Below are 16,755 nucleotides of genomic sequence, written 5' to 3'. Positions count from 1 at the left end.
AATCACTGTGGCATTGGTGGTACGCATCCCTTGGGGTCCACCATCACTGAAGTAAACAGAGCGGCAGGGCACCTTGCAGAGTCTGGGGTCCCCTCCCACCTGGCCCTCACTGCTGCCGACCCTCCCAGGCATTCTTCTCTCACCAGCAAAGATGCCTAGGACTCAGTACATGTTGTATTCAATTTAATGCTTAAGGATTCTTTTTTCTCTAAAACTAATTTCTGAACACTGAAAACATTTTGAACTTTTTTAAGAGAGTGTAATGACATCCATATATCTGTCAGTTGTGTTCTGACAGTTATCAGCATTCTGCTCTCCCTGTTTGAAGAGCGTTATTTTTAACATCATGAATTTTCTCTATCACCAAAAAAAAAAAAATGCGCTCATTCTTCAGCTCTCAGTAACTTTTTCCTAGATGAAACGGATTTGAGCTGTGCTGGTATTTTGCGTGTATCATCCTGGAAGGCTGTTTGTTGTAACAACAGCACTAGCATCTAACATTTATTGAGCGAAGACTGTGCGCTAATGGGTAATGTTAGCCTTGCAGTGCATGTCATCCTTCGTCCTGAAGGAATGCTCTTCTATCCCCATTTTATAGACAGAAACTGAGGCTCAGAGGGGTTGAATAAACTTGCCCAACGTCAACATAGACAGATGGTGGCAGAGCTAGAGTTGTCTGGCTCCCAGTCCTGACCCTTCACCGCTATCCTGTTTTACTTAGAGAAATTCCAGGGGCACCTGGCTGGCTTAGTCAGTGGAGCGTGCGACTCTTGATTTCAGGGTTGTAAGTTCGAGCCCTGCGTTGGTTGTAAAGATTACTTAAAAAAAAAAAAAATCTTAAAAAAAAGAAAGAAATTCCACGTAGTCATGCCATAAGGATGTAGTGCAAATATAGCAAAAAGAAAAAAAAAATCAAACCACAAGTCTTTCCATTCCAGTGCAAAATGAATTGGTTTTTTGTTGGTTTTTTTTTTGAGTTTTATGGCAAATGAAAGCAGGTTAAGTGGACCGATACTTTTTTAGAAGAAGTTGTTTTCTGTAAAGGAATATTCGGATTATTGGGATTTTATTACACATGCGTTTGGAATTCGAATTTTAAACTCACAACATATTAAACGTTAAGATAATTAGAGCCGTTTTAGCCTCCATCCTTCTCCTGAGGTTAGCCTTAAGGTCTGGATGAAGTACTGTGTGCGATCACCCCGCAGCACCCAGCAGTGGCTCCCTCCTTGCAGTCATGGCGGGGAGGCTGGGCGGGTGGGGCATGCCAGTCAGCGGGTCTTACCAAGTCCTCCTTCAAAATGTCTTTTGCTCTCTCCTTTCCCTTCTACTGTTTCTCTTGCCTTTGCAGTGGTGTCAACTTACACTATGGTTGGTGCCCCTTAGGGAGTCATCGGTATGTACCTCTCTGCTGCCCTCTCTGATGGGGTCTCCCTCACCCCCTCCTAAAACACATCTAGCCGTGTTATTCTCATTGCACAAACCATCCATCGCAGTTGCTTCTGGAAAGTCAACGTCAGCATGGCCCCCAGTGCTCTGTGCACTTGGGTCGCTGTGTGTTATTTCTCCTTTATTGCTCTCCATTACCTTGGTCTACCTGCTACTCCCTGAACTTATCCTGTGCTCTCCAACTTTGTTTCAGCTGTTCGCTGCCTAAGATTTGCTCCCAGTGCATCTAGGTGCTCAGTTTCCTGCCTTCCCGAGGGAAGTGGTAGTTTGCATCCTCCTCATGCCACACTGCCATACCATCCCTTTCCTGCACGTAAAAGTCATTTCTCCTTTGAGATTCTCCTCTATATTTATAAAAGATCTTGGCACAGACATGGCTCTAATTGATACCATTAACCATATGGCTTGAACTCACAATCCCAAGATCAAGAGCATGCTCTATGGACCGAGCCAGCCAGGCACCCCAATAAGGGCTGTTCTGTTTCACAGGTGTACTGCTATGACCAGGTCAGAGTTTAACACCCTGAAACACACTCTATCCCTGACATACTACATCTCGCTCATTGACTGTCACATCTTCTCTTCCCACCCTCCAGCATCTTTGCTCTTTACCTTTATCCAGACCACAGGTTTCTCACCTCTCTGTTTTCTCCCAGTCTGTCATCCTCCTCCTGACTTTACATCCTTCCCTACTCAACCTGGGCCCTATTCGGTCATTCCAAGGAACCATAGCAGCCTCTCACCAACTGCCAGGGTTTGTGTTCCTGAAAAGCACTACATTTAGCAAAATCCATAGGTGGCAAGATCAAAGTCTTATAGGAATAGGGGATTAAGAGAAGCACAACTGAAAAATGATATTAAACATAGATCTTAAACCCAAGAGATTCTAGAAGACATGCTCTTCCAAAGCAAACCAGATATATTGGTGTTAAAAGTCTGCAAAAGTCTGCTCTGATTGGTAACACGTCCCTTGAATGGGTCGGCTTCTTTGTGTGTTCCAAAATTTTGCTGTAGCTTCCTGTGAGCTTTTTAATCTGCTAACTCGTTTTTAAAGCTTTCAAACCAGCCTTCGTCATGGAATTTGATGTTTTTGACATTCGCATTCTTCTTGTGATAGGTTTCAAAGGCTCCTCACAATGGGTATGTAGCCCCTTCTGCTTTTATAATTCATAGACATGCTTCTTATATGTTTTAAATGTATGGATATATTAACTTGTTGGTACACAGGCATGTAAACCTCTCTTCAAGCCGCAGACAATAAATCCTGGTTGAAGAGGAACCTTTATACCCACCTATTTGACAAAACCCCAATCCCGTAGCACCCTGTGTCCCAGCATCTCTGTTTGTGTTTGGCAACAGAACAAGCCTACAATTCTCTGGTCTTCAAGTGGGCTGTGTGCTCTGATGCTTTTTGCACAGAGTTCCCCCATGGGGATGCCATTGCTTTGCCTTGTCAGGTTGGTGACTCTCTTTAGCCTTCTCAGTTACCCTTCGGGTTTTCTCTTCTGAGAACCTTCCCCTGTTTTTCAACTGATCCTGCTGTGCACGTCACATTGTATTGTGATGTGTGTATGTAAGTTCCATTTACTGTTCGAAAGACAACATATCCAATTGATTTTTGTACTATAACAAAGTAGCACACAGTGGGTGTTAAATATTTGTTGACCGAATAGAGCTTTGTTCCTGTCTGTGCCGGGACACTTAATTACAGTCCGCTAGGGTCAGTTATACACATATGTATCTGTCTCTCTCACAAGATGTTAACCCTCTTGGATCAGAGAGCATCCCTCCTTACCCTGAATATCCCTCAAAGTACCTGTACTTTGCAGCAAAGGAATCAATACTCAGTAAATACTTGCTGGTGAACAGAGTACTTGGACAATTGAGGTGACTCAGAGTGGTGTGAGAGTGGAAGAGGTGATCAAGGACTTCGTGAAATACACGTCCTTGGACTCATCTTCAGGAGTCGGGTATCATCTAGCTGTGTATCTTTCAGATGGAGGTTGTGGCCATTTCTGACATTCAGTCAGTAAAGTAGTTAACACATGGAAGATAAATTCCTCTTTCAGAAGAAGACCCTGATCCGTCATGTCTCCTGAAGCACTGACTCGTGTTAGGGCTCACGCACATTGGGGTCTTTGGCCATCTAACTTCTGAGTAGCTAACTATAGTTGATAGGGTGCGAATAATGGACAGAAGGCGCCTTGTCCCATAAATCTTCCAACGAGAGGTATGAGGAAAGAACTATAGCTATATAGGGTTATTGTGGTCATATGCGATTTATACTGCTTTATTTCACGTGTGTGTTAAACTTCCCATGTCTGGACTGCCTACTAAATTAAGGACCAGCTCCTCATTTCAAGACCTGGCCCAGTATAGGTCCACCTTATCTTTACAGTCCTGTTTCCATGTGTGTATCTCCTTTAGTCTTACCAAACTGCCTTTCTGAACTTAGTTGACGTCCGAAGCTTTTGAGGGTTTGACCCTTGTTAACATCCGATTGAACTTCTCTATATGAAATGCTGGTCTAGAGAAATAGCTATTTTTAAATAAGTCATTGGAAACAGGCGACATTTTCTAACAATCTCTGAAGTCCTCACTACTATTAAACGCAAGCAGTCTTGCCCCCAAATTTTGGGATTGTGGTGGTACTCTGAAGAAAAGCTTCACATCTGGATTATGTTTAACTCAATAATGTAAAAAATTAGTTCTGAGTTGTTGTAATGCCTTCAGTTCTGTATGAGTATGTGGGATTGGGAGTGGAGGTCATGGAAGTAGCATGTGGCGTGACCTCTGCTTTCAGGGAGTTAAAATTTTAAGGATACATGAGATTAAAAGATAGACAGAATTCCTGAAGGCTACAGTACTTGATGTGTGCCAGGAAGTGCTAAGCTGTTTTGTTGACCATAGAGATCCTGGGGTATCCTGTCAGCGGTGGTGAAGGCCAAGGTGGTCTCAAACAATGCTTGAGGAATTGAAATAGTTGAATTGGGCTTTGAGCCATGTCTTGGAGAGTGGGGAAATTTGTTCAGGCAAACCGGGGAGACAGATATGGCGTGAAGGCATGGAAATGACAGGGACTGCGTGGTGAATGTACCTGGTGTGAGCGACCTTGAAGGGATCCATTGACTTGCTTATCCTGAGAAAGGCAGCTTTGGTGTTTTGCAGAATAGAGCTACTATCATGGCACCTCCTTTTTTTCTTTCTTTCTTCTTCTTCTTTTTTTTTTTTTTTGGAAGTGGAGAGAAGTCAAAATTTATTTTCACATATAACAAACGTTAGGGAAATTTGTGAAATGATATACTTATTGAAAATAGTACATTTGATTTAAAAATCACTTCCTTCTTCATGGACCATACAAAATTATGAAATGGCTCAAATAATTCCCACCAGGGTTTCTAACATTATATATTACTGTGAAACAGTTCCTGAGCAGGACGAGATTGGGGACATTCTAGTCCAACCCCCTCATTCTGTTGTATTTCATTCTGTAAGTTTTGCATATGATCCTCAGGTGACCTGGCACACAGAGACCATATACAGAATGGCGAACATTTATTGAGGGTGAATTGAGTGCCAGTCCAGCATGCACCTCCTTCTTTTCTCTCCAAATCCTGGGATCTAGAAACACAACCTTGTTGGCTTCTGAAATGTCAAATTGTGTTCAGTTTATTTCTTTGGAATACACACTCAAAAAATCTCATGATAACTTACAGAGGATCACATGATTAGAAACAAGGACTTCTTTTGAAGATGAATGAGAAGGTGGACAGTGGAGAGTTGTGGTTGGTACACAGACCTGTCCCTGAGTGTCCATGGAATGCTCCACTTTCTGATGAGTCAGCAGCCAAGCCTATGCCTGTGGGTCAGTGAGGTCTGTTTGAAGGGATGTTCTTTGTGGTTGATTGAATGTTTGCTTGGCCAAGGATGTTGCCTCTCTCTGAGCCATGCCGGTATCCCGGTATCTGTAATAGGCCGGACCTTACTGAGGGTTAGAGGAAACTCTTTGTTGATACGACTTCATTGATACAATCAACAGAGGCCTTAATTTTTAAAAATATTAATATTGATTATGTTTGATAGATGGTTTATATTATTCATCCTTTTTCGTATGTATGTATGAAAAGTTTTATCTTTACATTGTAGTATCGTATTAGTTTTTTCAAAGGATAGCAAACTATATTTAGTTATAGTATAAGTATTACTTATATTGGAAAATTTTTTCTTCACAACTACCAGAGAATGTCATGTAGCCTCTGGGGATTGGGGTAGTAAATCATGGTTCTGAATTAGGATGACCTTAGTTCCTGGACTCTTAATTCACATCTCAGGAAAGGTTTACCAATTAACAAAGTATAGTTGTAGTACACTAAGTGACTTGCTTTTCCTTCTTTAGTAAGGGTCTTTGTTCTAAACTAAATGATGAGTAAATTTGGATAGCATCAAGTCCATTTAGTGACTTCCCTTTTCCCCATTCTCCCCAGTCTCCATTCTTTTTTCCTTTTTTTTTTTTTTTTAAGAGAGGGAGAAGAGGGGAGGAGGGAGCAGAGGAAGAGGGAGAGAGATCATCTTAAGTAGGTTCCACACCCAGCGCAGAGCCCGACACAGGGCTCCATCTCACGACCCTGAGATCAAGACCTGAGCTGAAAACAAGAGTCGGATGCTTAACTGACTGAGCCATCCAGGTGCCTCTCTGTTTATTCTTAAACAATCCTGAGAAATACAGAAAAAGGTAGCAGAACCATATTGCCATTCCCATATGTGCTGTCTTTCTAAGTGAAAGGGATGTATTTTTAAAAATATTTATAATGCTGAAATAAGATTGGTTCCTAAGAAGAATAGGGAAAACCACATTGGAATGTCAGTGAAGATAGGATAGCTTTATTGTTAGCTCAGGAGGTAAATATACTACTGGTTACAGACCAGCACCTGTTCTTTGCTGCTGCTGCTGCTAATGACACAGTTGTGCATAAAGGAGGCACAGGAAAACTCCGGAGAGATCCCTGGGATTCCTATTAGCACATTCTACCCCATTAGGTTGCATGACTCATCGTAGCCTTAATGTGGAATGTTTATTTTATTAACTGGGTCCATGCTGTTTCGTATGATTGCCTTATTATAACCCCAGTGACTTGTCTGTCCTTTGTTAAATAAAGCAGTGATTTAAATGGCTTTTAAAAAGTAAAGCAAATAAAATAAGAGAAGGTTTAGTCACAAGTACTGTGCATGATGTTTTCATTATGGTTCTACCTGCTCAGAACAGATGCCTTCCAGAGCAGTGTTCCATTTAAGGAAGATTTCTTGGCAGAAACCTCAAAAGTTTAAGCACTGAGCAAAGATCCCATTGCTTTCTTAGATTAAAAGCACTCGTGCATTTTTCTTATAACATTCATAAATGTTTATCCTGTTTGAAAGGGTAGACAGAATGTTGAGACTTACTTGATGGCAGAGATACCAGTTTTTCTAGATAGGGTTCCCCTCTAAAACCTGAAGATTAAAAACCACATTCCCATTGTGCCTAACTGTCTGAGGTAATGACCTAAGGGATCCTTTCAGCTCAGTCATAGAATTCCAAGATGATTTTCCAGCTTCATCATTATAGGAATGTCATGATTTTCTTTCCCTAGATTTAGACCTTCAGAGTTGTCTACCTGATTTGGGAATCCATGGACATTCTTCCCTTGTTGCTGAGCTCCGGGTTTTATCTAGGGCCCTCAGAGCTCTGTGCAGAGTGGTGGGCCCAGTGCTGGAGAAAGGTCACCGTGCTATTTTTGCCTGTACCTTTTGATTTCCATGCCCTCCGTGCTTGAAAATCCGTTTTGTTATCCTCCAGATTTTATTCCTTGTGAAGAAGGAATAAAGCCACGGGAAAAATTCCCTTATTTCTACTTCACAATAATTTCACAGTTTATGAATGGATGATATTGGAGGTTGATTAAAAACAACCACATCAGGAAAGCTACGAACTGTCAAAGGATCGCATTGCATAATCATAGTTCAGCTTTTTAATTTGGTATACATGGAAAACATTTGCAGAGCAACTCAGCCTACTGGTTTGTTACTTTGAAAACTGTTTGCTTTTCAGAGTTTTCTCCAGGTGGTAATTTCAGTCATTTTTGAGAAATGGAAAAATTAAAGTTTAAAAAAGTGCATGTGTGGCTGGTAGTGGGCGAAGGATATAACTTGCTCTGAAATTTCTCTTCGGTGTTGAAATACGTGAAACTTTTTGAGAACCATGGCTTTTATTTATTTATTTTAAAGATTTATTTATTCATTTGGGCATGGGGAGCAGGGGTAGAGGGACAGAGAGAATCTCAAGCAGACTCCCCTCCAAGCCCAGAGCCCATCGCGGGGCTTGATCCCATGACCCTGACATCATGACCTGAGCCGAAACCAAGAGTCGGATGCCTAACCGACTGAGCCACCCAGGTACCCCATTAAACAAATATAATAGTTTATCACTGCAGGCAGTAAAGTGAATTTTTCTTTTCATCTTTGTAAAATAGAGTACCTTTCAGATCATGTTATCAAAATGCTGAGTTTCCCTTATGTTTTTTTCTCTTTCATTGCTTCCCTCTGATGTGGCTGCTGTGTTGACAACCCTTTCTACTTCTGCTGCTGAATTTTTGTTTCCATCATTAAGGAAACCTCCCAAGGTAAGCAGTGATGCGGAATTTGGCATGCATACTAAGTGTGCAAATATCCAGGACTTCATCCATCACAGTAACCCATGTGGAACACCTCTCCCATTGAGAAGAAAAATCGGCATTCTAATTAAAACTTAAACCATGAAAAAACAATTTATGTCAGTAATGACACAAAATTAGAATGCTCCTCTACATTTGCAAAGCACTTTCATACATTATTTCATTCTTAGAATTAATGCTCTGGTCCTCAGAACGAAGCTGTCAGCTTCCTGTTTCTGTTTTATTGATGATGAAATGAGGCTCAGAGAGTGAATGGTGTGTCTTATTTTACACATTGGGTAAGTGGAGAAGCTGGGACGGTAGAGTATCACCACCTAGAAAATGGAAAGACGAAACTGGTAACATCATGGAATGATTGTTGACTGGACAGATGAACTACCAAGAATAGTTGATGGTATCAGGGAAATTCTCCAGACGTTCAGATAGTGTTTTAGCTGCCCACCAACTCTGTGTGCTCTGTTAGAGTTTCTAGCCCCTCACAAAGTCCACTGACTGGAGTTGTTCTCCTTGCTCTGGGCAGCCTTCAATGGCATGTTTACCAGGGGAGTAACCCATAAGTTAGAGAGTAGGTGGGGAAAAAGAATATGAGAAGGAGGGGATCTGAATGATCAACTCATGAATAACTGAAAGCTGATTTTGTTACTGGTGAGTATTTTATTGGGTATCAAAGGGACACTTAGTGCCAAAAGGAAGGATAAATTCAACCAGTCCCTGACCAATAATGCTGGTTATAACTTTGGTCTCTGAGATGGAATCAAGACAGGCTAAGCAGCCCCAGCCCCCATTACATGGTCAGAATCTAAGACATGCTGGGGAGGGTAAGGCTTCTAGAGTAGATTTGGCTTACTTGCCTCTCAGGTGATAAAGGAAAATCTAGCTTAGCTCCTAGAAGTGGAAACCCACCAAAATGTTAAATGTTATCCTTTATGTTTACTGAAGGCAATACAGGAATTGTCCTTGGCACTAAAAGTTTCAACTCCAGCAAGGAAGGTTCATATTGAATAAATAGTATGAGATCTTTTAAGAAAGAGGAAATATATGATGTTATAGAAATGTAAGCACTGGCCTCTGGCCAACCCTGAGGAATTAGAAGGTTCTCCCTGAGCACTTACTGATTTGGACATAGTCCCAAAAAGCTGCAACCAAAAAAGTGTCTCTGCTACTCAAAGATGTGAGTTCCCCTAAATAGCTTTTCCTTCCCTTGCTTTTGGTCCTAGAAGTTTCAGAACAGACTGTCGACCTTGTGATGCATTTAATTCTTTCCCCACAGAAAAAGGCAATGAAATCCTAGGCAATCTGATATATGGCTCCTTAGTGAAGGAAAAGCACTGAAATAAGGGCACAAAAATACATTTAAAAAAAAAATCACTAATTTCTTTATACATAAAGATTTTCTGGGTTATTTTCTATTCAGTATATAGAGTTTAGTGGTTTCCTTAAGTGTTCTGTTGATAGTTCCTAAGAAGTATCATGAAATTTTCAAAATAAAATCAATGTGAAGTCACCACATTTAAATATATGTATTTATGCATGTCATAAGGCACATCTGAGAAGTATAAAGCTGGTCTTGAAATAAGTGACACAATAGAGTGTTATTTTGAAAAAAAGACATTAAAATAAACAAGGTCTTTTCTTGCAGAAACTGTAAACATTGACAGCAGACAGGAAGGGGAAAAGTGTTAATGATGATTACATAAACGAAATTTCATTGATTTTAAACAATGAGATTTTTTTTGCAAATGACATATCTGATAAAGGGTTAATATCCAAAATCTATAAAAAAAACTTATCAAACTCAACACCCAAAAAACGAATAATCCAGTTAAAAAAAGGGCAGAAGACATGAATAGACATTTTTCCAAAGAAGACATCCAAATGGCTAACAGACACATGAAAAGATGCTCAACATCACTCACCGTCAGGGAAATACAAATCAAAACCATGATGAGATACCACCTCACACCTGTCAGAATGGCTAAATTAACAACACAGGAAACAACAGATGTTGATGAGGATTCGGAGAAAGGGGAACCCTCGTGCACTGTTGGTGGGAATGCAAACTGGTGCAGCTACTCTGGAGAACAGTATGGAGGTTCCTCAGAAAGTTAGAAATAGAACTACCCTGCCACCCAGCAATCGCACTACTAGGTATTTACGCAGAGGATACAAAAATACAGATTTGAAGGGGTATATGCACCCTGATGTTTATAACAGCATTAGCAACAATAGCCAAACTATGGAAAGACTCCAAGTGTCCATTGACTGATGAACGGATAAAGAAGATGTGGATATATACAATAGAATATTACTCAGCCATCAAAAAGAATGAAATCTGACCATTTGCAATGACTTGGATGGAGCTAGAGAGTATTATGCTAAGCGAAATAAGTCCGAGAAAGACAAGTACTATGGGATGTCACTCATATGTGGAGTTTAGGAAACAAAACAGATGAACATATGGGAAGGGAAAAAAAAAAGAGAGGGAAGCAAACCATAAGAGACTCAGTAATAGAGAATAAGCCTGAGGGTTGATGGAGGGAGGTGAGTGGGGGATGGGATAATTGGGTGATGGACATTAAGGAAGGCACTTTTTATGATGAGCACTGGGTGTTATATGTAAGTGATGAATCACTAAATCCTCCTGAAAACAGGAGAATTCTCCTTGGGTAGAGAACATAGGCACAATTTAGTATAAAATCAATTGTGTTAAAGGCCACAAGAGGCAAAATATTTGTGGAAATCATAGGATGAAGGGTCTCATTCTGACTTCTGCAGATCTGAGGACAGCTAGGACTGAAACTAATACTAAAAACCTATGCTTGAAGGCACTGGAGAAATTCCAAGTTAGTGAAGAATTACCAAATCAGGATCCAAGAAATGGTGGAAATTTAGAGAGGTGAGCCTGGTTTTTGAGTGTATGCCATTCAGGTAGAGCAGCTTAAAGGCAGAGCAGTGTTTCTGACAGCCTCATGGGATCTGGGGAGCCTAGGAGGACAAAAGTGTTGGGAGTTCAGAGTTTACCAGAGGTGGAATCCTTGGTAAACTCTTTATACTTTGGGTTGGCAGAGTAGATTGAGATGCAGCCTTGGGTGAGGTATAAAGATGAAACAGAAGTAAACCTACCTTCACATGGATTACCATGTGGTTATAAGTTCTTTGTGTGATCCTTGAAGTCTCAAGCACTAAAATTGGATCAGAGTGATCCTAGAATGGAGGTTCCCATGGGCACCTGGCAGAAGCAAATGTAATCCCAAGTCTCTAAAGATTCCACAGACCATTTTAAAAATACAATGTCTGGCACACAATCAAAGATAAAGAGGTGTATTACAAGATAAGGCAACATGGACAGGAAATAGCAAAAATAATAAAAAGTAGAAATAGACCCATAGATGCTTCAGATGTTCAAATTGTTAAGCATGAACTTTAAAATAACTATGCTTATTATATTTAAAGTGATAAAAGATAAAACTTTAAAGTGTTGAGGAGGACAGAAATTATAAAAAATGACAACAGATTTGGAAAATAACCCAGTAGAAATTCTTACCCTGACAATCTCAAAACCAAAATTAAGTTCAGTGTTAGGGTTTAGCAGAAGACTAGATCCAGCCGAAGAGAGAATTAAATGACTAGAAGATAGGTTAGCAGAGATAACAAAATGAAATATAGAAGAGACAAATTGTGTGGAGACAACTGGACATTAGCATGCACAGAAATGAATTTAGATATAGACTTTATATCCTTCATAAGAATTAACTCAATGGGGCGCTGGGTAGCTCAGTTGGTTAAGTGACTGCCTTCGGCTCAGGTCATGATCCTGGAGTCCCGGGATCGAGTCCCGCATCGGGCTCCCTGCTCGGCAGGGAGTCTGCTTCGTCCTCTGACCCTATCCCCTCTCATGTGTTCTCTCTCTCTCAAATAAATAAATAAAATAAAATAAAAAAAAAAAGAATTAACTCAATGTGGATTATAGACCTAAATATGAGATGCAAAGCTGTAAAATTTCTAGAAGATAGTGTGGGAGAAATCTAAGAGATCTTGTTGTTGCTGATGGCCTTTTAGATGCAACATCAAAAGTGTGACCTGTAAAAATAAAATTGATTAGTAGAATTCATTAAAAGTACAAACTTCTGCAAAGGCACTGTGAAGAGAATGAAAAGAAAGCCACAGACTGGGAGAAAATATTTGCAAAATACATCTGATGAAGGACTCTTATCCAACATATTAAAAAAAAAATCTTAAAATTCAACAGTATGAAAATGAACTACCCAGTTAAAAGATGGGCAGAAGACCTGAACAGACACCTCACCAAAGAAGGTATACACATGGCAAACACACACACATGAAAAATGGTTAATTTCACATTAAAACAACAATGAGATGCCACTGCATCCCTGTTAGAACAACTAAAATCCGGACACATCTGACAATACCATAGCTGGTGAGGATGTGGAGCACCAGGAACTGTCATTCATTGCTGGTGAGAATGAAAAGTGGCCACTTTGGAAGGCAGCTTGGAAGTTTCTTACAATGCTAGACATATTCTTATCATATAGCTATGTAATAATGCTTCTAGGTTTTTACCCAAATGAGTTGAAAATTTTTGTCCGTACAAAATCTATATGTGAATGTTTTCAGCAGCTTCATTTATAATTGCCAAAAACTGGAAGCAACCAAGATGTTCTTCAGTAAGTAAATGGATAAACAAACTGTGGTATATCCATACAATGGAACACTGTATGAATTATCAAACCATGGAAAAAACATGAAGGAACTTTAAACACATATTGCTTAGTGACAGAAGCCAATCTGAAAAGGCTACATACTGTATGATTCCAACTATATGACATTCTGGAAAAGGCAAAACTACAGACATTACAAAAATTATCATGTACCTGGGACGGTACCCATAGCACATGGAAGCTACAGAATGACTGTTGGAAGTGTGAGGAAAGGAAAGAAAGAAAAAGAGATCTGCTGGAGCAGGAGGACACTCACCAGTTTAGCACAAAAAAAGGTTGGAGTCCAGCTAAATTTTTACTTCCCTTCACTGATGGACAGAGCCACCTTGCTAGAGATTAAGCCAGAGAACACTGTCTGCCCTGATTCCTTTCTCAAGAAAGATCCAAATATCTGGCTAGTCCATTATCCAGATGCTTGTTTCTGGCCTGAACCCAGAGTTCCCGTGAAATCTTACAAACTGCACTAGAAACATGGATTCTCTTGTCATTGATTTGTGTTTTAAGGAATATTTTTTTTGTGTAGTTAGGCAGTTGTTGAAATTTTGTCTAATTATGTGATGATGGTAAATAATGATAGTCACCTACTTGGAATATGCACTGTTTCTACTACGTATAAGGATCTTGCACATTTTACTAAGAAATATTCTAAGGTAAGAGTACTGATTAGGAGAAGGGAGGGGGTGTCATTTTGAATATTTGGTTAAGTTAGCACTATTCCTACCCAGCTGTTGTGCAGGAAAGGTCTCATATTCTTTATATTCATCCCTGCTACTATACTCTTAGAATCCCATTTCCGTTGTTACTATTAATAGTATCTATCTTTAACTCAGTACTTACAATATGCCAGATTCACTTTAAATCTAAATTAAATTCAGTGAAAATTTGGTTGCCTTCAAAGAGAAAAAAAAATCAGCGGTTGCCGGGGGAGTGGGAGGAGAGAAGGGAGGAACAGGTGAAGCATGGGATGTTAGGGCATTGAAACCATTTTGTATAATACTGTAATAGGGGATATATGACATTATGCATTTATCAAAACTCATAGAACTGTATAGCTCAAAAGAGTGAACCCTAATGTAAATTGTGGGGGTTAGTAGTTAATTATTTATCAGTATTGGTTCATCAGTTATAACAAATATTACACACTAATCAAGTTATTAATAGATGAAACTGATGGGGGGGGTACCCAAAAAAGAGGGGGTATATGGGACCTCTGCACCATCTGCTCAGTTTTTCTGTACACCTAAAACTGCTTTAAAAATAGTCTATTATAATTATTAAAAAAAAATGTAAATTTATCATACCAACAAAATAAAAAAGGAAAACCATGTGTTCATCTCAGTAGATGCAGAAAAAGAACATTTGACAAAATTTAATACTTATTTATGATACAGACTTGAAGCAAGCTAGAGATGCAGAAACTTAATGTGGTAAATGGCATCCATTCAAAATCTATAGCTGTCATCATACTTGGTGGTGAAGGACTGACCACTTTACACCTAAGATAGGGAATAAGGCAAAGATACTGTTTTAGCCACTTCCATTTAGCATTGACTGCATGTCCTGGCCAGTGCAATAAGGCAAGAAAAAGAAATTAAAGATATTCAGATTGGAAAGGAGGAAACAAAAGCGTCTTTATTTATAGGCAATATAGTCACATACTTCGAAACATTAAGAAATCTCCAAACAAGTTCCTAGAACTTACAAATGGCAAGGTGGCAGGAAAAAGGTCAAAATACAAATTGTATTTTTCTATACTCGTGATAAACAATTAGAAAATAAAATTTAGCAGAAGCCCAATAATTTACAGTAGCTTCAGAGACCTTCAGTACTTAGGGATATACTTAATGAAAAGCACACAAAACCTTTTTATTAAAGCCTCACATATATTTGGTCATTTGATTGTAGATGGATCTGCCAAGAGAAGAGTGTCAACTGTGTTCATGGAATGATAAGGCACAAAGTTGGACATGAAGGGGAGTCTTGGGTGGCTCATCTAGAAAGAGGTTGAATGCAAATCCAGCTCTGGAAGGCCTTGATGCCAGGGTTGGCCCTTGATACCTTCAGTGTCTCTCTACCGCCTATTTTGACCAAAGCAGTGGGCTAGTTGAGGCTCTGTTTCAGTAGGTTAATGTGAAAGCAGAATATAAAATAAATTGGTTTTGGTTGGAGGAGGTAGGCAGCTGGAGATGCATTCCATAAAATCTGCCAGAAAAGAGGTAATAAGGGCCGGGGCTGATGCAGTGCCAGGGGACTGGAGAAGAGGAAGGGTCACATTATCAAAATGTTGCAGAAATAGAGTATCCAGTACTTGGATCCTGAGAGCATATAAGAGACAATATAACAAAGAGAGTCAGAGTGGACTTTGGAGTTTGAAACAGAGTGACTGACAATCCAGCAGGAACTCAAGAAGAAAGAGCTGGTTTGGTGCAGGGAGAAGTTGATGGGTTGGGTTTTAGAGTGGGTTGAATTGGGAGAGATTGGCAAAGCATCTGAGAACCGACGCCTAGCGATTATGCAAAGTTTGCAGTCTCTGCCCTAGGAAGGTTGGGGAAAATCTGGTAAGGAGGAGAGGGGAGGTGGAAGGAAGAGGTATCTTTTATGTTGTCAAGGAAGAGAGGATTAAGAGGAACAGAGGACATGAGAGAATAGAAACTGGGCCTTGGGACTCATCCTGCTCTGGAGAATGGGGAGAGGAGGAAGAACCAATAAAAATAAAGGGAAACCAGACACTCACTGTGGCCCGGCTGGTGGTGGTGGCATCCAGGAGGATACTTAGACACTGGTTCTTTCCAAATTAGGTTTCTTTTGTTCTAAAAGTTATTTTTTCTAGTGTTAAGGCCAGGAAAAGATGAAGCTATTTCTCTGGTTGACTTTTAAAAGTTAGATGGAATTTTTTTTTTTTTTTAATAGCGTGTGTATGTCGCATGTTAGGATGGAAAGGGAAATTTGTATTTGTATAAATTGCCTTATGCTATTATGTGTTTGGACTTTTCTCTTTGGCAAGTGTTAAATTTTGTAAGTGTGTACTCCTGAACAGAGAGACATTAATTTTAGCATAGTCCAAGCACATACCTTTAATCCTCTTGCCAGTAGCTCTTAAGCAATGTTTATAGGAGTGTGTCCTGTTTCCCTTAAAAAGAAAGCTTTTAGACAAACATGGAGTCACCTGCTTTATGCCTCCTTGTTAAAACAAAACAAAATGAAAAACAAAGAGGCTTTGCCTCCTAATTTTCAGTGTGGAGGTAGGTGTGTTTTTCCTTATCAGTGTGACTAGTTTTGTGTCCAGATTTTTGTCTTAGATGTATTAATTGCTTGTTCGTTCAGCCACCTTCTCATAAACTTTGGATTTTGGCAGGAGGTGGTACAGAGGGAGAAGACACGTGTGTGTGGAGAATCACTATCTAATTATGCCAGTATGCATGGTCTGTTGCTGAAGAACAGGGAAATGTCCTCAGTCCCAGTAGCTTTGCCTTCAGAAAGGAGCCGGTTCCAGTTCTCCCTTTTGGCCCTCAGAATGTCTGGCACGTTCTGGGAACCTTCACTTCTCATGTGTTGTCATGTCTGGCACAAGTGTCTTTCCTGAGGAGCTACGTTGAAACACACAGAAAAACAAGTGAATTCTTCCTCCTTTTCCTGTTTTCTCCTCTCTCTCAGTGTTTATTGAACACCTTCAGTGTGCCAAGTGAGCACTGCAGGGCTGGAGTAAGTTTCTGACCTCAGACCATTCAGACCCTCTTATTCAAAGAGGAGATTGATGGGAAGGAGTGAATTTGGCCAGAACCATCCAGTGACAGAGCTTGGCTCCAATCCTAGGCCTTCTGATCGCCTGTGCTTTCTGTTACACCACGTGGGTGTAAATC

At 40.1% G+C, this 16,755-nt stretch overlaps 1 protein-coding gene across 1 annotated transcript in view; it reads left to right on the top strand.

Annotated features, from left to right (window-relative positions):
- KIF13A (kinesin family member 13A) overlaps positions 1-16,755 on the top strand; it is a 203,509-nt gene that overhangs the window by 72,313 nt on the left and 114,441 nt on the right. The window contains exon 3 of the mRNA XM_044917454.1: positions 8,093-8,105. Within this exon, the coding sequence (XP_044773389.1) occupies positions 8,093-8,105 (13 nt within the window). The remainder of the gene's footprint in view (positions 1-8,092; positions 8,106-16,755) is intronic.

This window comes from Neomonachus schauinslandi, chromosome 8 (genome assembly GCF_002201575.2).
Source record: "Neomonachus schauinslandi chromosome 8, ASM220157v2, whole genome shotgun sequence".
Lineage (NCBI taxonomy): Eukaryota > Metazoa > Chordata > Mammalia > Carnivora > Phocidae > Neomonachus > Neomonachus schauinslandi.
Note: the sequence above shows the minus strand (reverse complement) of the source record. Positions and strands in the feature narration are given on the sequence as shown.